General features: G+C 33.8%; 1 protein-coding gene across 4 annotated transcripts in view; it reads right to left on the bottom strand.

Moving 5' to 3' along the window:
• The window catches only part of LOC105491117 (sarcoglycan zeta), a 1,216,031-nt gene that overhangs the window by 473,366 nt on the left and 719,100 nt on the right, over nt 1-23,565 (bottom strand). For all 4 annotated transcript variants that reach the window (XM_011757273.2, XM_011757274.3, XM_071068612.1 and 1 more), the window contains one exon: nt 20,570-20,764. In XM_011757273.2, the coding sequence (XP_011755575.1) occupies nt 20,570-20,764 (195 nt within the window). The remainder of the gene's footprint in view (nt 1-20,569; nt 20,765-23,565) is intronic.

The following is a 23,565-nucleotide window of genomic DNA, read 5'->3' as shown; positions in this document are numbered from 1 at the left end:
GAGACCAAATGAGAACAAAAGGCCAGGAAAGGTCCTGATTGCTGAAACTGTTAAATTCTACTTGGAGCTTCAGAATTCAGATTCAGGTCACTATTTGGAGCACAGGAGGGCAGTTTTGAATATTTAATTTCCAAATTCACTAAAATGAGAGGTTTTTTTTTTTTTTTTCCTATTGCGTATGTGTGTGTTTATTTATGCATGAGAGTTTGTGAGCAAACACTACTTTGCTATCAGGAGGCTGCCAGGATCCCTCAGGACTTCAAAGACAGATGATCTGAAGATACAATTTTGCTACTGAAAGTACCAAATAGCAAGCTTCCAATCTTGATATTTCTCTACTTAGAGACACTTAAAAAGTGCAGGCCAAATGAATACAAAATTACCTAAGAGCTAGGGAAGTAGCAGTAGGTAATTGTATAGACTGAAGCGAATAACTCTCAGGAATGAATTTTATCCACAATATGCATGAAACACCTTACAGTGACTTATTTTTAGAAGTAATAATATCAGCACTCACACGAGCATTTTGAAAACAAATGTCTTCTGATATCACCACCAAATACTCTGAAGAAATGACACAAGGCGTCAGACATAGACTCCAGATTGATAATTTCTGTATTTGTTTATAGGTGAATTTTTTATGAAACAAAAGTTTAATAAAACAAAATTTATAGATAAGTGTTTATAAACCAAAATAGTAAGGGAAAATGCTTTGATGTAACTCACTGTCAGGCACCTTACTGAATTTATCACTTCTTCAGAATATAGAGCTATATAAATGAACCAAAATCTCAAAGCTTTGCTCTAAATAACACAGCGAATTGCCTGCAATGGAAAGTTGATATGATAGCAGTCCCCACACCCCCAGGAGAAGAAGAGCAAAGCATGTGTCTAGAAACTACCTATAGAAAAAAAAAGAATTAATTTGAGTCACAAATTATTTTCTTCCACTAGCCACAGCATTTGAAAAATTATGGCCATACTGGTATAGCTTATCATGTCTCAGAGCAGAGCTCTGCATGTATAGGTTTTTAAAACAAAGACTTGAATTAAAACGAAAGGGAAGAATTTGGGGGACAACATTCAACAGGGGGAATGACCAAAAAAATAGGTCTAACTTTTTAATAATCATTTGTTTCAGGTAACATAACAATATTCAACAGCTGACTAGAAAATACTTAGAATACATTTTCTTTAACTAAGAAACAGAGAAATCAGACAGTTACTTTCTACATAGTCTCCAATGAATAATACAGAGAGTTACATTGAATTAGCTTTAACACTATGCATGCCTGTGGAATAACTCATTACATGTAATTCAGTGAACAAGTGAAGGGAACGTATTTATTATTTCCTTTTGATGTGACTGAGCAAGATATGTTATGTTTGATGTTCTCAAAAGAGAAGGCCAGATCTCTTCTAAATGCAGGCATTTGGTTTTGGTTGATTTTTATATTGGTGAAAGTTTGCAAGGCATCTGCAATTTTTGAGTATTTGTCTGCCTTTAACCTCAGTATTTCTCCATTTGAAAAATGATTACTGAAAAAATTATTTAAAAAGTGTAGGCCAAATGAGTACAGACTTACCTAAGAACTAGGGGATTGGCAGTAGGAAATCTAATAGACACTGAGGTTAATAAAACTCAGGAAGGATTTTATTCACAATTCTAATGAAATAGGCTACAGTGATTTATTTTGAGGGGTGGAGCATATCCAAATATATGTGATGAGTCAATAAATAATGTTATGTCTGTAAATAAATTTTGCTGTAAATAAGACGTATTTGGACATTATTTCAGTATAATAGCATGAAATATTGCACTTGCTACTTTAAAGGTGATCTTTAGGAAGAACTGAATGTATATCTTTTTTCCAGTGGGAACATGAAGACAGTTCTTCAAATAACACATAGATTGAATTCCAAGTAGAAATCTTGATTGGGTAAAGTACATCAAAAATTAAATGAAAGAGGTTGTCCCTATAGAGGTTATAGTAGAACTACATGAGTTCACGGTTTTATAAGACTTATAATCTTCTTTTGCATTTAACCAAAACTAAAGGATATGCAAAAGAAAATTACCAAGGCAAATTAAATGAATGAAGCTTACCAAGTGAGAAAGCAATGCCCTGTTTTAAAATATGCATATATAGTCATGCATTGCATACAACATTTCAGTTAATGTTAGAGCTATATAAATTCTATATATATCATTCTAAAGAAGTGATAAATTCAGTAAGGTGTCTGACAGTGAGTTACATCAAAGCATTTTCCCTTACCATTTTGTTTTATAAACACTTATCTGTAAATTTTGTTTTATAAAACTTTTGTTTCATAAAAAATTCACCTATAAACAAATACAGAAATTATCAATCTGAAGTCTATGTCTGAGGCCTTGTGTCATTTCTTCAGAGTATTGGTGGTGATATCAGAAGACATTTGTTTTCAAAATGCTCGTGTGAGTGCTGATATTATTACTTCTAAAAATAAGTCACTGTAAGGTGTTTCATGCATATTGTGGATAAAATTCATTCCTGAGAGTTATTCGCTTCAGTCTATACAATTACCTACTGCTACTTCCCTAGCTCTTAGGTAATTTTGTATTCATTTGGCCTGCACTTTTTAAGTGTCCCTAAGTAGAGAAATATCAAGATTGGAAGTTTGCTATTTGGTATTTTCAGTAGCAAAATTGTATCTTCAGATCATCTGTCTTTGATGTCCTGAGCGATCCTGGCAGCCTCCTGATAGCAAAGCAGTGTTTGCTCACAAACTCTCATGCATTTCAGTTAATGGTGGATCATATACACAACGGTGGTCTCATAAGGGCTGAAAAACTCCTGTGGCATAGTAGGGATAGTATAATCACTACTCGTAGTAGTATAATAACATCATAGTGCAATGCATTACTCACATGTTTGTAGTGATGCTGGTCTAAACAAACCTCCTTTGCTGTCAAGTGTATAAAATATATCACATACAATTATATACAACACATCATACTTATTAACAATAGCAAACAGTTATGTTACTGGCTTATGTATTCAGTGTACTATACTTTTTATCATTATTTTAGAGTATACCCTTTCTACTTATTAAAAAAGATAGTTAACTGTATAACAGCCTCCTGCAAGTGCTTCAGGAAGCATTGTTCCGGCAACCCAGAAGAAGGCATTGTTATTCTAGGAGATGACCGTTCCATGCATCTTATTGGCCCTAAAGACCTTCAGTGGGACAAGATGTGGAAGTGGGAGACAGTGACATTGATTATCCTGATCCTTATAGGCCTAGGCTAATGTGTCTGTTTGTGTTTTGATAAAAAAAAAAAAAAAAAAAAAAAGGCTAGCCGGGCGTGGTGGCTCAAGTCTGTAATACTAGCACTTTGGGAGGCTAAGGCGAGAGGATCACTTTAGGCTGGGAGTTGGAGACTAGCCTGACCAACACGGAGAAACCCCACCTCTACTAAAAATACAAAATTAACCAGGTATGGTGGCACATGCCTGTAATCCCAGCTATGTGGAAGCTGAGGCAGGAGAATCACTTGAACCCGGGAGGTGGAGGTTGCTGTGAGCTGCCGAGATCATGCCACTACATTCCAGCCTGGGCAAGAAAAGTGAAACTACATCTCAAAAAAAAAAAAAAAAAAAAAAAAAGATTTAGAAAGCAAAAAAGGAAAACAAAGAGGAGAAAATAGAAAAAAAACTTACAGAATATAAACCCAAATGCAGCTGTACAATATTTTTTGTGGATTAAGATAACTGTTATTACAAAATAGAAACAAGTTTTGAAAATTAAAAAGTTTATAAAGTATAACAAGTTATAATAAGATAAAGGTTAATTCATTATGGATGAAAGATAAAATTTTCTTATGAATTGAGTGTAGTCAACATATATGATATTTAGAAAGTCTACAGTAGTGGGCAGTAATGTCCTCGGCCTCACAGTTACTCACCACTCACTCACTGACTCACCCAGGTCAACTTCCAGTCTTGCAAGCTCCATTTACAGTATGTGCCCTATACAGGTATACCATTTTTTATCAGTTATACCATCTATTTAATATACTTTATCCATACTTAGATATGTTTACATACACAAATACCATTGAATTACAATTGCCTATAGTATCAGTATAGTAACATACTATCCAGGTTTTCAGCCTAGGAGCAAAAGGCTAGACCATATAGCCTAGGCCCTTAGAAGGCTATACTATGTAGATTTGCGTAAGTATACTCTATGATGTTCGTACAAGGATAATATTGTCTAACAACACATTTCTCAGAATGTATCCCAGTTGTTAAACAACACAGGACAGTATAAATATATCCCAGTAGGTGCAAGAATGAGACCTGATTATAGTGGGAAGGAGAGCCATGTTCTTTCATTCTTATAGTACCAAAGTAAACATAATCAGGATGGCCAAATTTGGCTTCTTTGCACCCAACAGGAAAATACAGGTTGTAAGTTAGCCTGTTTCCTAGGGACTAAATTCATTTTAATATGCAAATAATTGATGAAGAGCATTAAAATACTTATTTATCAAATATCCAATGCTTCATAACTGAAGATTAGGTTCCTATATAGGTATTTCCAGGTTGGTAAGAATTTTTCTTCTTGTGCTTGATACAATTTTTTGCAGATAGACATCAGAAAAGGGAAATATTGCTGGTCTGAAATCAGGTGTATCTTTAGTGAAATATGGATTAATGTCATCTCGGCAGGTTTGAAAGTCTAACTTCATCTTGAATAAAATAGTTTGTTAGCTTTGAAAATTGAATACTTATTTCTAATTGTCTTAAGTAAAATGTAGCCAATAGCACAGAAACATGGGTTTTAATTACCATAGTATTATTTGTAAGTATCATTATTACTTCATAAGATCTGTAAAACATGTAGATTTTCACCGATAACACTTTTTAAATTTTAGTTAGAGAAAAGAAAATAAAGCCATTTTATATCAAACATGGTGGAGTTAAATTCACAGATTTCCAAATACATTTTGCTTTTTATTTTTGGATTATAAAACACGTATTCATTGAATATAAATGACCAAAAACACAAGCAGAGAATTGAAAAAATAAACTTCCAAGAGTACTAATAGGATATTTACTATTTACCATTTAGTTTTTTCTTTAATATCTTTTTCTGATCAATTATTTGTAGAGGCTTGAAGTGATATGGCATACATTATTTTGAATCTCATTTTATCACTTTGTACTATCCTATAAACACTTATTCAAAACTATTAATATTCCTCAGACAATCAATTTTAATGATTAATTTTACACATAAATGCATTATTGCATCTTTAATTCTTCTCCTTGTTTAGACTTTACATTGCCTCATATAAAAATGAGATGCACTTCTTTGGACATAAATTTTTTTCTTCACCTTTCTAATTACTTTTTAGGGTACATACGTGATATTGTAATTACCCTTTTAAGACCTGATATTCTAAGAATGGTATAAATTTCAAGTTGTTCTTCAAAAACGTCAGGAAAAAATTCACTTGTATTACCAAATATGGCTAAATAATCATTATGTATTGTCATTATTTTAAATAAGATTTCAGAGTAGTTAACTTCAGATGGTGGGATATCAATTAATTGGAAAGCACATGTGTTTTATATTTGTATCTAAATATAAATACACACACAAGTAGGTATATACACACACATATTTAACGCAGAGCTTTTGAAACATGTCTTATTTTTGTGACTAAAATTAGTGTTAAAAAAGGAAAAAAAATTGCTAACTTGCGAAGCTTGAAAGTAGTATTTAAAACACTAACAATGCCAAATGCTGATGGGAATGTGATGCAACAGGAACTGTCATTCATTACTGATGGGAATGCAAAATGGTACAGCCACTTCGGAAGACTGTTGACAGTTTCTGACAAAACTGAAAATACTCTAACTATGTAATTCAACAACTGTGCTTCTTTGTATTTACTCAAAGAAGTTAAATACTTATTTCCATACAAATATCCACATGTGGATATTTGTGATAGCTGTACTTATAATTAACAAAATCTGGAAGCAACCAAGATGTTCTCAATTAGGAGAGTGGATAAAAAACTATGGGACGTCTAGATAACGGAATATTATTCAGTGCAGAAAAGAAATGAGATATCGAGCCCTAAAAAGATATGGAGAAACTGTAAAAGGAATTGCTAATTGAAATAAGCCAGTCTGAAAAGGCTACAATACTGTGTGACTCCAACTATTTGACATTCTAGAAAGGGTAGAACTTTGGAGAGAGTAAAAATATCTGTGGTTGCCAGGGGTTAGAGAGGAGAATGATGAGCAGGCAGAGCACAGAGATTTTTAGGGCAGTGAAACTATTCAATAATGGACTATAATGGTGGACTCCTGTCATACATCTTTCAAACCCACAGAATGTTTAATACAAAGAGTGGAGTTTAATACAAAGAGTGAAGCCTAATATAAACCCTGGACATTGGGTGATACTGATGCGATGTGTCAGTGTAGGTGCATCCATTGCGACAATGGATCACGGGTATGGGATGCTGATAGTGGTGTGGACTGTGGTTGTGAGATGGCAGTGAGTATACAGACCATCGCTGTACTCCCCATTCAATATTGCTGCAAAACTAACACTGCTTCAAAAACTAAAGTATATTTCACACCCTTTAAAAAAGTATTTCACTGTTGTTTTAGTTTGCATTTTTAGGATACTAGTGAAGTGGAGTCTATCCATTCCCTGAATCTTGATGGCACTTGTGACTTTCTCTGGCCAGTGTAATGCCAGATGTTGAGGCAAACCAGTTTTGCGTCTAGGCATCTACAGATCTTACATATTTCTATACCTTTTCTTGGAACTTTAAATCTGCTTAAAATGGATAGTGTACTGGAGGATGAAAGACATGAAACTCAATCACTGAAGCCAACAGTGTAATTATTGTCAAATATACAAATGAGGCCATTTAAACCAGCTAGCCCCAAGAGGAGCAGAAAGTTTACTGCAGACCCATAAAGGAGACCCTGCCAACATCAGCTAAACATGCAGGCGCTGCCCAATTCACCTACAGATTCCTGAGCTAAATGAACGTTCATTGATGTAAGCCACTGGGATTCGTGATTTTTACATACCATTCTGGCAATGGATAACTGATACATTCTACCTACTTAAAATGTTGTTATTATACAAAAAGTTGAGCATGCCTATAATTTCATAGACTATTGAAACACTTGTGTAATATACTATTTTTTTATTTGCATGAAGGTCGGCAAAATTATAGAAAGTACCATTACTGTATAATTTTATTAGAAATTAATATGGTATTGATAGGAGATAATGACTCTCAAGAAAAAATGTGGCAACAGAGTATGAAATAATGTTTACAAAGACATTAAACTATTATCATTGAAAAATTAGTAGAAAAAAATTAATTTCGTTTCTCCATAAAAATGTATGAGAACTTATATGTGAATTTATGAAATAATTTTCAAATAAGAGAATATTGCCAGGTAGGAAAATTGCCTTTTGGCTCAATGAACTTATGAATAATATCAACAGAAGAATGGTTCCTAAGGAGGCGGAACAAATTTGGTCTACGTGTTAGATTATTAAGGATTCATACACTAACGAATTCACTTGTTAACTACGTTAAATTGCAAAAACCAAAAATTTAAATGTAGAGATAGATACTAATACGTATCTCATAGGAATGTCAGAAAAGAAAGAGATGAAGCACACTTTCAGGAGTGCTTCTTTTTCCTTCTTGACTAACATTAGTATTCTGTTTCTTCAGGTGCCTTTGCATACATTTATAAAAGCTGTTGCCGGGCATGGTGGCTCATGCCTGTAATCCCAGCACTTTGGGAGACCGAGGTAGGCGGATCACGAGGTCAGGAGACCGAGACCGTCCTGACTAACACCGTAAAAACTCTGTCTCTACTAAAAATACAAAAACAAAAACAACAACAACAAAAATGTAACCGGGCGAGGTGGCGGGAGCCTGCAGTCGCAGCTACGCGGGAGGCTGAGGCAGGAGAAGGACATGAATCCAGGAGGCGGAGCTTGCAGTGAACCGAGATCGCATCACTGCACTCCAGCCTGGGCGACAGAGAGAGACTCCATCTCCAAAAAAAAAAAAAAAAAAAAAAAAGGAAAGGTGTTATAGTCTAATGTGAATTTTGTTTATTGTATGTGGTGCACTAATTACTTGACAGCAAAGCTCTCAGAAAAACATAAAGTGCCAATATTTATTTTAAGTCATCAATCAGGAATGAAACACATCTGCAAATAAACTAATTGGAAAAATAGGCTCCATTGATAAAATTGCGACATACTAGGAACCGGATTAAAAATGCATATTATAATAGAGATGGATGCATTTTAAATGTTGTTTAAGCAATTATATTGCTTTGTAAAATCATGTATATTGGACAATAATTCATGTCAAAAACAAACACCTCACTTGGTAATGCATACACAAACTCACACCTATGTAGGTCACATATAAATAGATATTTAGACTTCATACTTCCTTTCATTGAATTACACTAGTAAGAAAAACCTGATCCATTTATGTAAAGGATTTTAACAAATGTTAGATGCTGTGGCAGTTTAGTTTAAGTCAAGAAAGGATAAACAGATATCAGAGCTAACAGAGGCTTAGCATATTTGAAAATGTCCTAAGCCCAGAAGAATACAAAATTTTTGATGGAAAAATATGTAAATTGTGAGAAAGCAAATATGGATTCTTTCTATGGCATAACTTGATTACAGAATTTGAAAGACAAGATGAATTACTGTTAAATACTCTTAGAGATGTGTCATGTCCCATTACCAGTGTTTTGGGGAATGGAGTGGCTGCCTACCCCAAAGCTGCAACTATCAGCAGATACAAAGAGCCCCTAGCACAGAGTAATTATTTGCAAGAGGGCTTTAATGGTGATTTCCCAGAAATATTAAAAAACACTGAAACAGACTGAAAACTAAATCTAATTTTAATACATGGTAGAAATACTTATTAGGTCTGAGGATGAGTTTACTAACTAGCAGTAAAAAGGGCAGTGATGCTATTATTATTCAAAATAATAAATTCATAGAAATTCTTGCCCAATAATATTATATTTATTAAGATAATATTGTTTTTGCTTGGAAACAACAAATAAGACAATATTTCAATTATACTTTTGAAAAGCAAATGCTATTTTTTTTTTACAAAATAGCAAAAACATAAACCCTTCTTAAGATTACTACTTTTATTTCATTTTAAAACTTAAAATTCTCTTTCTAAATGTCCTACTAAAGGAGTCATATTATTTAAGATATACTATATGCTATTACTTGCAAAAATAAGTTTATATGTGGAGATAACACACATATTTCATTAAGTTCAGTGTGATTTAATCTATTCTATATCCTGGCTATTAGCCATCCAGAAGGGAAAATGGTTTTAATTTTCTGGACTTCTGTCACTTTTTATAGGTTAAAAAAAGGGCACTGAACTAAAGGTTCCCACCCTCCCCCACTCTAGTCTACTGTATAATATATCAAACCTATCAACTAACAAGTCTGTAATTTCTGTATTTTTTTATTCCACAGCTAATTTTCATAATCCTTCATTTTCTCTGGCAACATTTCTAGTACTCTAATGAACTTCATTTTGCACTTGCTATGTATGATTTTGTGATTTATCTTATGCCACAATTCTTACAGTTTATTTCAGGAAAAAGGACTTATCACTTGGTAGTTGTTTGCACTTGGATAAAAATGATTGAATTTTTCTTTATAAAGTCAAGGAAAGGAAATGTACTGCCGGGCTAAGACTAAGCATGAAAGATTTCATCTGAGAGGGACAATTTGTCAGAAAATCATGAGGAGGTGCATACGGAAGGGTATAATGGAAGCAGTCTTGCAACATTAACGATATCATTCACTCTCATCAATCCTGTAATAAATCCACACACACCACACTGAGGGGCAGTGCAGTCTCCGCTGCTGATTCTCACAGGCAGAGCTGTAGTTATGCCTTAGAAGGTGGAGCCCTGTCTTGTCTCCAGGGAAGCGCTATGATGGGTGTCCTGAGGAATGAACTGGGAAAACAGAAATGGCAGCTCAGAAAGGTGGACAAAAACTAAGGGCTTAAATCACCTTCAGAGTGCTTTCTTATCATGGGCAATGAGTTAGTACTCAGCGAAATATAGTTTAACCAGTGCAAAGACTAAACTGCAATCACAGGGATAAAACAGCTTTCTGAAAATCATTCTTTCTTTTATAAAGGTGCCATTAATAAATGCCATTGTGCTATCCAGAAATTAAACCTATGCCCGCTCTGCTAAACTCAAAAGTGTAGTCATACTTGGCACTTACAGAGCAGTTTTAACCATTCTAATTACACAGTAACTATGAGAGATTAGGTACATTCTTCTATTTAATTAATAAAGTTTCAGGGCATTAAAATATATTTTGCCCAAGTTCAAAATATAATTAATAAGCAGTAATATTGTATTTATATATGTAATGGTGTTATATGAAAGCACTGAGTTATACCATGTAAAGGAAGTAAACCATTTAATGAAGAATATTTTTAAAAAGAATTTAAATATAAATTTAGTAGCATTAATACAATGAAATGTGGTGGAACATCTGAAACTATACAGCCCATGCTTTTAATCTTGTTCATCAGTGTGACCTTGGGAAGTTTATTTAATTTCCCTAAGTTTCTGCTTTTTCATCTGCCAAAGGGGATACAATATTTGCTTTGTAGTGTTATTGTGAAATCCCATAAACCCTGGTCTATAACGCATATAATCTTTCTGAAAAAACCACCTGCTAAATAAATATGGGCTCTCTGGCATCTTAAACTTTCCTCTCTTATTTAAATGGTTATAGCCTGACAGTTATAATTCAGGGTATTTTACAAAAGAATTCACAATGTAATATCTCAATCAGGTAATAATTTGATAATCTGTTCATTAAAGAAACTTAGAATATTTAGAATCAATACAGAAATTCCAATCTATTTTCCAGATAATTTGTAAGTATTACATTTTCAAGATGTTTCAAAAGAAGATTAGCTCTCTCTGACAGATAAGCTCCCTCATTCAGACAGGCCAGAAAGGTTGCTGACAGGTGATACAGGTTTTCATAATCTGCTTAGTGTCATCAAAATAACAATGATGGTTGACAGCTCAACTGTTCCTCTTAGAAGTTTATGTAAACGCTTTTTATATCTCAGCACTAAATTAGAATTTCATAAAGAATCTTTTTTATGCCTTCATCAAGCACAGAAGACATTTTTCCTGGCAAAATGTACCATATAGAATAACTTTCATTAGTCACAGTTAATAATGCTTGGAAATAATATTTGTTCTTACACTTTACTGGCACTAATTGAGTGTTTACTCTAAGGTCTGTTTTAAAGAGGTTTTGTAAGTGTTCACTCACTTAATGCTTCGAATATCTTCATGAGATCAACATCATTATCACCGTTTTACAGAAGAAGAAATGAAGTCAGAGAGGTTAAAAGCAATCAGCACAAGGTAACCCTGTTAAGAAGCTAGTCCTGGAGCCATAATGTGAATCAGCTGTTTGCCTCCAAAGCTCATGTCCAAAATCTTCGATCAGGTTAACATCATCAATCTTGTTAATATCATCTGTATTTACAAGATTATAAACTCCTTCACTTATTTGTTAATGCATATTTATTGAGATCCTTTTATGTGTCTAGGTTTTATGCTCTACCTTAATAGAAAGAGTCAGTTTCGTTCACATGGTGGATAGAACCTTAGTGAAGATGGAAGAGCAGAATATGGATAAGTCTGATAATGATAGTATATGTTGTTAATTAGTTGTTAGTATATATCAGGTACTTCAGGAACACTTTTCTTATTTCAATTCTTTTGATTTCTACATCAGCCTGATGAAATAGATCGCACCCATTCTACAGGGGAAGAAACTGAGCCACAGTTTAAATATAGTTTAACCAGTGCACAGTTTAAATAACTTGCACTCGGTAATAGAGCTAATAAATGGGAAAGCCAGGACTTGGATAAAAAGGTTTAGCTCCGGGGTCCATACTTTGAACCACTGCTTCAAGGCTGGTTGGAGACGGTTTTAGCAGTACCAGCAACCTAATGAATTTTTGCAATCAACACCAATTTTGTACAAGAAAATACCCCACGGGCAGGGAAGACAGGGTCCTGTTTTATTCCCTGGCTATATAACATTTACGAATATAAAAATGAGTTCATTTTATGTTCTTAAATTGTTGCATATAAAAAAATCCTGATTTATTTGTGGGCTTTTGAGAAAAATGAATGCTTACAGGTGAAAGTATGAGATTCTGAATTTTTAAAAGTTGGAGTCATGTTCTATCAAAATTCCATGAGAAATACACATAACAAAACATACACCCCTGATTTTATCCCTGTGAGCTACTTACATAAAATTTCTCCCGTTTTCTAATTTCTGCTGTTACTGACCTTTTCCAGCTTTCATTCAGTAACTGAAAATTAGGTTATAATTAGTGGGGGCTTATTTTGTTTGGTGTATGTGCCTGTGCATGGATATGCGTATTTTTAAAAATCAAAGTGAGTTCAGAAAAATCACAAATATCCTGCATATGAGACCAAATTGGGTCAGCAATTTTCTCAAGAAATTGTTGTACTCTATGGATTTCAATTGTTAAATGAAGAGGTATCTGGGGGAAATTATGTCTGATTTTGCTGGGCAGGTTGAAGCTCTACTGCAGTTGGTGAGGCTGGAAGTCTTGAAACACAGTTATTTTCTCTTCCTGCTTAAGGCCAGATTACTTTTTCTAGAGGGGTTGTAAAGAAGTGTTAGCATAGAGGCTCTGGTGGTTGGTAGTAATTTACCAGTTAATTGCTGGCTAATGTCACCTCTTAATTACCAGCGTATCTTGCCTTAAGGTAGAGTAGTATAGAAAATAGCGACTTTAAGTAAAATTCAAGTGTGTGTGTGTGTGTGTGTGTGTGTGTGTGTGTGTGTGTCTAAAAAAGAAAAGACAGGTTTTACAGTAGTTATTACTGAGGAAGTCAGACAGAGCTAGTAATTGGAGCTTCAAAGGACTGTACTTTCACTGAAAAACTATCTTACCAAAGTGCTTTTGGATTCGGAGAGAAACTATGCTGTTTTTCTTCCTATCAGGGGAAGCCAGCCACCCTAGATGAAAGATGTGAACAGACTTGAGTAACGCCACTTTGTTCATAGGAGACGAGTACATTCAGCTAAAAATGGGAACGGATCAGAATCTGAAATAGTTTACTGAGAGGACAAGTGAAAAATTCAAACATTAAATTTGAAGATCCCTCTACTCAAAGTGAACTACACTTTTAAAATTTAAAAATAGTCACCGAAAAATAATGTATCACCTACTATGTGCTCAACCAAGATATCAAGATAAATAAGAACAGCTTCTGCTCCTTAGCGAATTTACACTTCAAAAGGACAAGGAAATGCGGGGAAGTGGATAGAGGAGAAGAGGTACATATTTGGATGAATCATATAATTGTATTTCTAATACAACATAGTAAATCCTATCACAAAGATATATGAACACAGACATATATGAATACAGACAAATAAAAGAATAAATCTGCCAGAAAAGGCCACATACATAAGGAAAGAAACAAGTAAATAAGGAAGATTATTATGAGGTAGATAGGTGATCAGATTTGTAGCTAAGGAGGTAACAAGTTAGTTTAGCTGGGAATTAATTGTTAAGAATTAAGTTGGTAAGGTCAACAAAAGAAACTCCTACAGGTTGCTAGTGGTGGTATAAACTGATACAATCACATTGGGGAAAAAAAGGTGGCATTAAAGGTTAAGATTCCTAGACTTCCTTCTAGACGTTAGAACCTACAGAAACTCTTGTACTTGTGCAAATGTAATGACCAGCATTGAACGTAGAAGAATGTTCATAAGATCATTGGTTGTGACAGCAAATTAAACAACAAAAATACATTGGAAACAACTTAGGAGAAGAGATAAATCAATGAGATTTGTTCATTCACAGAAATGTATAGCAGTAAATAAATGAATTACACCTGCACAAGGAATAATATATATTATGTGCTAAAAACAATATAATGGTTGAATTATATACAAGGAAATATGCATACACATGCATATAAATATAAATATTTAGATTTATGCATTTATTTTATATGATTTATGTAAATAATTTATACAAAATTTATATTTATACATTAAACAGGCATATAAATATAAATATTTATGCATATAAATATGCATAAATAAAAACAGGAAAAGTATTCAGGATTGTGGTTATCTACATAGAGTTACAAGATATTGGTAAAGTTTGCTTTTTCTTTTGTAGGATGAAATATTTCATAATAGTTTAAAGTGTCAATGGTGACAGCAGGTTGTACTACTGCTATGTGTGGGGTCTAAATGCAGGATCTGCTGAGAATTGTGAACCTTGGTGTTCTGAACCCAAAACTGTTTTTTCCAACTTAATAAATACCATTGCATAGACCTGAGGAGCATCTCCTGTGCTTATGAGGTCTTAGCCAGCAACAAGAGACCTGGGATTGCTGGTAGTCCTTGCCATCAATTCTTCCCAACTCAAAGTGGCCCTTTAAAAGGACATACCTCATAGTGGCATAAAAAATTAGCTGCCTCTCAGTGCAGATAATGTCAAATATCATATTCATTCCAAAATTACTTATTCAGGGCTGATTATCTGGCAGGTACTGTCTTCCACCTTGGGAAAACAGAATTGGGAAAAATGTCAAAATCCTGGCCATATAGAGTGTCCATTCAGTCTGGGCAAGGGGAAACAGACACTAAACAAGGTAATATAAAAAGAAACTGTCTTGTGATGAACATGATAGGGAGAGGAGGAAAAAGAAATTAAAAACGAATGAAGCCAGTGTGCATTTCAAGTTTTAACTTTATATATGACTATCCACATCTATCAATTCTAGATAAGACATAAAATGCACTGGGATAAGGACACAGCTTTGATAAATAGAGCTGGCTGGATAAATGCAGATGGAGAAGTTCATTCAAAAGTTATCATCACAGCCAAGTGCGGTGGCTCATGCCTATAATCCCAGCATTTTGGGAGGCCGAGTCGGGCAGATCACTTGAGGTCAGGAGTTTGAGACCAGCCTGGCCAACATGGTGAAATCTCGTCTCTACTAAAATACAAAAATTATCTAGGTGTGGTGGCAGGTGCCTATAATCCCAGCTACTCGGGAGGCTGAAAGAGGAGAATCACTTGAACTCGAGAGGCGGAAGTTGCAGTGAGCCGAGATCATGCCACTGCACTCCAGCCTGGGCAACAGAGCGAGACTCCAGCTCAAGTTTAATACACACACACACACACACACACACACACACACACACACACACACACATATACACACACGCACATTATATATACATGTATTTTATATATATTCTTATTAGAGGGTAAAATGAAAAACTGTGGGAATATCTTATTTTTGGAAGGCATGGTAACTAATGATAGCATACTACATATATACTGTAGCCATCTTCAGTAGATCCATAATTGCTATGAGAAATGACACTGGATTAATGATGAAGATAAAAAAATTGAATTGGTGAAAAGAATAATGTAGATAGGTGATACTTTATTTAACAAGGTATTTGAAAGAACACAGGAATTAAGACTCAAAAAATGTATAGTTTATTTAAAAATGTTAGCATGAAGACAGAAGGGAGAAAAGTAAATATGGTAACTCTCAACTTTAGAAAGGTACACTAAACAGAAACAAATGTTTTCATCCTACAAAAGAAAAAGCAAACTTTACCAATATCTTGTAACTCTATGTATATAACTGCAATCCTGAACACTTTTCCTGCTTTTATTTATATTCATGTTAAATGCATAAATATAAATTTTATATAAGTTAATTATTTATATAAACAAAATGTGATAGAAAAAATAAATAAGAATGACTCTGGTCTGTAGCTATAAAGGGAAAGCTATCTTGAAAGCATTAATATTATTATAAACATATAATTATGGTTATGTAATATACATGATATTTGAAATGAAGAAAAGTGACAACCAAAGAAAGCAAAGTGGTCACATACAGATCTCCCTTACATATTCTGATTTTTAGATCTTTTAAAAATGTTATCAAAGATCTATGTGCGTGTATGTGTGCATATGATGTATATGAGAATATATGGTGGTCTTGGAACATTAAAAATTCCTGTCCAATTGAAATAATGGAATCAGAATACCATGTTTGAAGTTGTATTCAAGGAATTGCTAACAGAACATCATTTAAGAGAGCAGAATCATGGTCAGCAGAGGCTGGGAACGGTAGTGGAGATGGGGAAAGTGTAGATAGTAAGTTGGCACAAAAATCTAGTTAGAACAAATAAAATCTAGTATTTGATAGCACAAAGGGTGACTAGAGTCAACAATAATTTACTGTACATTTTCAAATAATGAAAGGAGTATAACTGGATTGTTTGTAACACAGAAGATACACGCTTGAGAAAACAGATACTCCATTTACCCTGATGGGATTATTACACATCATATGACTTTATCAAAATATCTTATGTACCCTATAAATATATACCCCTACTATGTACCCTCACCAATTAAAAAATAATAAAATTTAAAAGATATTTGAAAATAATAAAACTATACAGTGATTTAATGAGATGATTTGCTTATCACTGAAAGGAGAGTTTAAGCAGATGCCAAGTGACCAAATGGAGAAAATACTGTAAAATGACCTCTTGTAATATATAGATAGTTGTTCTAAAATTTCCCAATTCCTTTTCAATCCAAAATGATGATGATATTCAATTCTTTTCTTGGGATTTTCTTTCAGCCAACTGTTATCCCACTGATCGTGCAATATTTATTTTCCCAGTTTGTTCAATTAATCAATTGCTTCAGTTATTACCCAGGTCTAGGTATTCTTGACTTCTCTCTAAGTCATGGCATTCATGAATTTGCTCTCCCCATTTGCTTAATAAATATTACTTATATTTTCATTCTTTTTTTTTTTTTTTTTTTGCTGGCTAGTTGGCATATCTAACAGAATTATAACAGCTAGAGGTCGCCAACCCTTAGTTGGTACTTTTGTTCTTAAAATCAGTACTTTATTATTGTAACGATCTTCAATTCTCAAATATAGAATTAATTTACTTAGAATAAGTGTTGAGCCTAGAAAATAATACTGCCTCAGTAGAATGCCTGGATTTGATAGATCTGCTAGGCTAGTCTATTAGCTAAACCACAAAGATGTTATAGTAATCAACCAAATAGCAACTGATAACATGGAAATGGGTTGTACCGACCTCAACAAATTGAAGTTTTAAAATTTGCCTCTTCAACATATATATACATATATATATATATATGAATTTCCCTCTTGAACTAACTTCAAAATTTCAAAAATTTCCCTCTTCAACATATATATATATATATGAAATAGTGTGTGTGTGTGTGTGTGTGTGTGCGCGTGTATATGTATATATATACCTGCTCTCATAGCCAGGAGATTATTTATTTCTATCCTAAGTCTTTCATCCTGTATTATAAAGTCATTTCCTTTTTTTTTTTTTGTTTTCTACAACTGAGTATCTAAAAAAGCAGAATAATTTTATTTTCTACAAAATGAAAAACACAAATTATTTCCAAAATACAAGGGCATATCAATCATACACATCATGCACAATATCAGTCACAATGATGGACTTCAACAAACAGCATAAAACATGTTGGCAGCTATCCTTGCTATGCTAAAAATATTGCTATGCTAAAAATATTTTATCAATATTTTGATAAAAATAACATGCCCAGTTTGCTCAAATAAAAGATGTTAACAGCCACAGATTTCCATGTGTTGGATAGCAATAGTTATAATGAAAGTGAAATACATTTTGTGCGGATCAATAGTACTCCCCAAACAACTGACACATTATTTTCTACTTCTTACTATAGTATGGCAACTAGTCTTTGGTATTCTCTGTAGATATGAAAACGAACACAATGCACTAGTAAAAACATAAAATTGGTTTTATTTTACCACTCTGATGAAAGAGGATTACAAATTATTTAACACCCTTCAAGTATATACAACATAATCTCCAGTATTCAGGATTACTAAAGTCTATAACTACATAAGGATTTCTGAATTATTTCTGAACAACTACGAATGACTACATTGAGCTAGAAAGTGTGTTATCTTACAAAGAGTGTGTTACCTTACAGTGTGATACATTTCTGGAAACTTTATCTGTGCATTTTACTTCAGCTACATGCAAATAGTTTTTGTGGCTGAAGGAAGGACAGTTTTCCTTCTGATTATAAAAAGGTCAAAACTTAATTTTTTAAAAGACATGCCTCAAAGGAAAATGTAAAAATAAATAAATACCAACACTCCTATGGAAACAACCCCTTTTAATTATCTCCAGGACCATGTTGCATTATATTTTACATTCTGGCCAGCTGAGGTTCAAATTAAATAGCTCCATGGGTGACAGGAACCCTGGGGCCCTTGAGGATCCTGAGGACACAGGCGACTGTGTCAATGATTTCCCAGGGATGGCTTATCCAGCCTTGGTGTCAGCATGGGGCAAAGTATTGGGAGTCTGATGCATGTAGCCATGTAATTACACATTTAAGTGTATTTTTCTAATTAATTTAAATATGCCTGAAAAGCTTACAAGGTTTGAACCTGAAAATTCCTGGGGTTGAGTCATTGGATAGAATCAATGCTCCCTGAAGTGAGAGACCTGGTCCCATCATTCATGAGCTTTTGAAAGATGCCTTTTGATAGAGAAAATCATATTACTGAAATTTCAAAATTTGAAGAACATGCTTTACCTCTTTTATAATATTAATTTTTAGTTAAAAAATGAGGCTGAAAATGTTTTCAGCAACTGATAGTCTGGTTGCTATTTAAAGTAGCACAAAAGAAGGTGCAGGAGCATAAACATTGCTCCTACCATATGATCAATGACCCCTGAAGGACACCCAGACAGTAGTCAGAGAAGGTAGGAGCAGAGCTGAGAACATAAACATGATAGCTAGAGTTGTTGATATTTGTGTCAAAATATTCCCAAATGAGAGGGCAAAGTGAGCCAACTTTTAGACAAATAAGTGATTCAGATGCATTCCCAGGGAATCTCATAAGTGAGAATGTACCTACTAGCCTTCAATTCAACCTCTAGCCACCCACAAGTGGCCTCATGCCTTGATTCCTGGCCTGGGACACATATCCATGTCTAGGCAACAGTTACTATTTTCTGACTCTGCAAAAACATTGACTCCTGCCCAACTTGTATTTGTCTTTAGTTTCTTATTTGATGAATACTCTTCAAAATTATAATTTATTGGAAAAAAAATGGAACCATGGCTCATTTCCCTCCACGAGCACATGCTGGTTTATCTTGATGTGCACAGTGACAGTATTTCTTCTCCGGAAGGTTAGGCCACCTGCCCACCCAGGCTCCTTACACACATAATTGTGACGCCTTACAACACGGACTGAAGCCAGCGTCATTTTCTCTTTGGAGATTCTGTTTTCGAATTAGAATTAGGTGTCAGTGAAGTCAGAAAGAGACGATTCTTGCTAAATTAATACTGAGTGGGGTTTAAAAAGCAAACAAACAAACCATAAACAGCCCAGTATAGGAATATAAGTGAAGTTAAACAGCCAGCATTAGACTCACTCCTGAGGATGCAGAGTTCTAAAGAATAATAGCAATCTGGTCAGCAAGTGAAAGATAGTTGCTTATATGTGAAGATATCTGAGGTCTCCAAGCAAAGGCAGAATGGTCTAAAAGCAGAATAGAAAAACTGAAGATATCAGTAAAAAAATATAAAATGAGCCAAACTGGACTTTGCTGAAGCCACTGAATTTTCCCAGATAACTCATGCTCATAAATTTATTATAAACATTCAGTAAACTGCAGCAAACTTCATTAACACATTATACAATCATTTTGTAATTAGTTATTTTTATAAAAGAGTGATTTAATTTCTGGTTGGTCTTCCATTTATGAGGGATGTGCTATGAAAGAATAGGGTCACCATCTGATGGCAATTATAGGCATTAGTCAATGTAGTTCAGGAGAAATTCCAGGCTTTTAGATTCAGTCATGCAGTATGTTACATAGAAAGCAGATATAAAGAGATATAGAGGTATATATGTTAAATGAAGTAATTCAAAGGCACATGATTTATAATATTAATATTAATTTTAATGTGAAATATCACTTCTAAAAACAGATTCATTTCTTAAATTTTAAGGCACAGTAAGTAATATTCATACTTACTGATTAAGTGTTCTTCAAACATTCTAATGAATCAATGTGCTATGCTGTCTTGTGATCTAAATTTCCCATACTTAAATGGCAGGTAGTAATAGCATATGTGTGTCAAGACTAAACCTACTGAATGTAGTCTTAAAATAAAATATTATTGTCTTTGGGATTTAAAAACACACACTTGTAAATATTGATATGAATAACCTTTGATTAAAAAATTAAAGTAACAGAGCTAGATTGTCTTTGAACCAAGAGCAATAAGATGTAAAATCATAGTGGTACTTACCACAGTGAAATTCATAACTTTCAATATCCATATTGTCATGGCTAAGTTAACTATCATGGTAACCAACAGCAGAAGGACAAAGAAGTATAAGCACCTCTTTCGCCATCCATAAATTCCCACTGGATAAAGTTGTGCATTCTCAGTCCTTGGCAGGTTATTCTGTTGGGTTGCTAGTATGTATTGTTCTCGTGTCATCTGAAAAAGAAAAAAGAAAGTAAGAGAAAGAAGGAAAGAAAAGAAGCATTAAAAAAAATAAACACATGATTTTTTCAAAACAAAAGATACAATGTACCTTAAAATAATTGGCAGTGAGCATTCAAATAACTATTGTTGTGTAATTAAAATGTTATAGAAATCTTCGAATCATTTTCTTCAATATAGTTTTTTAGGGATGTTTAATTCATTGTTATATCCACAAGATATATATTATTTCCAGTCAGATTTGTCCCATTTCAACAGTCAGCTTTTCTCTTGGGATGCTCAGGTCTACCTCCAGTTACCAGTAACCAAAGAACTCTACTCATATCCAAGTGATATAGTTTGGATCTGTGTCCCCACCCAAATCTCATGTTGAATTGTAATCACCAATGTTGGAAGTGGTACCTAGTGAAAGGTGATGAGATCATGGCAGTGAATTTTCCCCTTTGGTGCTGTTCTGGTAATAGAGTTCTCATGGGACTTGGTTGCTTACGTGGGTGGCACCTCCCCGCTCTCTCTTGGACCTGCTCCTGCCACATAAGATGTGTCTTTTTCCCCTTTGCCTTCCGCCATGATTGTAAGTTTCCTGAGGCCTCCCTAGAAGCAAAAGCCGCTGTGCTTCCTGTACAGCTTGACGAACTAGGAGCCAATTAAACCTCTTTTCTTTATAAATTACACAGTCTCAGGTATTTTTTTTATACCAGAGCGAGAATAGATGGATACACCAAGCTACTCTTAAACTATGCTTTACCTGTTCTTTGCAGTAGAGATTGACTGTATCACTGGGATTTTCTGTACCTTTCTCTAAAAATGCAGGATACAAATGGTTCAGTATATATGCTTCAGTAAAAATATTAGTATATTTGCAAAAACCTATGGAAAGAAAATTCACATTTGTGTGGGTTCATGTAGACAATAGCTATCAAATTAAAAGTTTTATTTAGAATTATGTTGGTTATTTTAGTTGTATTTCAATGAGTTATCAGAAAAAAAATTAACCCTAAGAACACTATATATTGTACCATACTATTTCATAATGTAATGAAATTAGAAATCAGTTCTAAAAAAGTGAAGATGATATTCTTTAATAATGCATAAATTCAGGTTCTAGAATTAATTCTTTCAAAAAGCAAATAGGTTTTTTACTGTCTTATACAACTTAGAAATAACGATAAGAAGACTAAAACAATTTGAATAAGCATTGATTATGTCTTAAGTGTACAATTTTCAGAATAACTAATTTATTATCAGAGGGATGGAAACTGATTTTTATAAAATAAGATTTTCTATAGGACAATAATCGTTCATTATTATTTCTTTAGGTTTTTCTCAGATTGCTTTTATACTTTTTAAATGACTAACCTAACAGAAATACTTCTGAATAAATTATATGCAAATAAAAATAATATTAATAATTAAATTATGTTACATAATATAAAATATATGTACTGTAAAATTATCATTATAATGTTCATTGACTCAATCCTACTGTAGATAAAATGTTGAGATTTTTTTTTCCATATGTTTTTGGGAAACAGGTGATATTTGGTTACATGAGTAAGTTCTTTAGTGGTGATGTGTGAGATTTTTTATGCATCCATCACCTTAGCAGTATATACTGAACCCAATTTGTAGCCTTTTCTTTTTCACCCACTTCTCACATTTCCCCCTGAGTGCCCAAAGCCCAATGTATCATTCTTATTCTTTTGCATCCTCACAGCTTGCTCCCACTTATGAGTGAGAACATGCAGTGTTTGGTTTCCCATTCCTAAGTTTCTTTTACTTCTTAGAATAATAGTCTCTAATCCTATCCAGGTTGCTGTGAATGCCATTCATTCATTCCTCTTTATGGCTGAGTAGTAGTCCCCTGTACATATATATACCACAGCTTATTGACTGATGGGCATTTGGGCTGGTTCTATATTTTTGTAATTGTGCATTGTGCTGCTATAAACATGAAAGTGAAGTGTCTTTTGTGTATAATGACTTCTTTTCCTCTGGGTAGGTACCCAGTAGTGGGATTGCTAGGTCAAATAGTAGTTCTACTTTTAATTATTTAAGGAATCTCCCTGCTGTTTTCCATAATGGTTGTACTAGTTTACATTCCTACCAGTGGTGTAGAAGTGTTCCCTTTTCATTGCGTCTACTCTGATGCCTACTGCTTTTTGATTTTTTTATTATGACCATTTTTGAGGTAGTAAGGTGGTATTGCATTGTGGTTTTTATTTGCATTTCCATGATCATGAGTGATGTTGAGTATTTTTTCATATGTTTGTTGATCATTTGTATATCTTTTTTTTTTTTTTTGAGAATTGTCAACTTATGTCCTTAGCCCACTTTTTGATAGGATTTTATTTTTTTTTCTTGCTACTTTGTTTGAGTTCCTTGTAGATTCTAGATAATAGTCTTTTGTTGGATGTATAGATTGTGAAGATTTTCTCCCACTCTGTGGGTTGTCTGTTTACCTTCCAGAGTGCTTTTTTGTCATGCAAAAGCTCTTCAGTTTAAGTCCTAGCTGTTTATCTTTGTTTTTATTGCATTTACTTTTGGGCTCTTAGTCATGAAATCCTTGCTTAAGTCAATGTCTGGAAGGGTTTTTCCGATATTATCTTCTAGAATTTTCATAATTTTGGGTCTTAGATTTAAGTCCTTGATACATCTTGAGTTGATTTTTCTATAAGGTAGGAGATGAGGATCTAGTTTCATTATCCTACACATGGCTTCCCAATTATCCCCACACCATTTGTTGAATAGGGTGTCCTTTCCCTACTTCGTGTTTTCGTATGCTTTGTTGAACA

This window comes from Macaca nemestrina, chromosome 8, assembly GCF_043159975.1.
Source record: "Macaca nemestrina isolate mMacNem1 chromosome 8, mMacNem.hap1, whole genome shotgun sequence".
Taxonomy (NCBI): Eukaryota; Metazoa; Chordata; class Mammalia; order Primates; family Cercopithecidae; genus Macaca; species Macaca nemestrina.
Note: the sequence above shows the minus strand (reverse complement) of the source record. Positions and strands in the feature narration are given on the sequence as shown.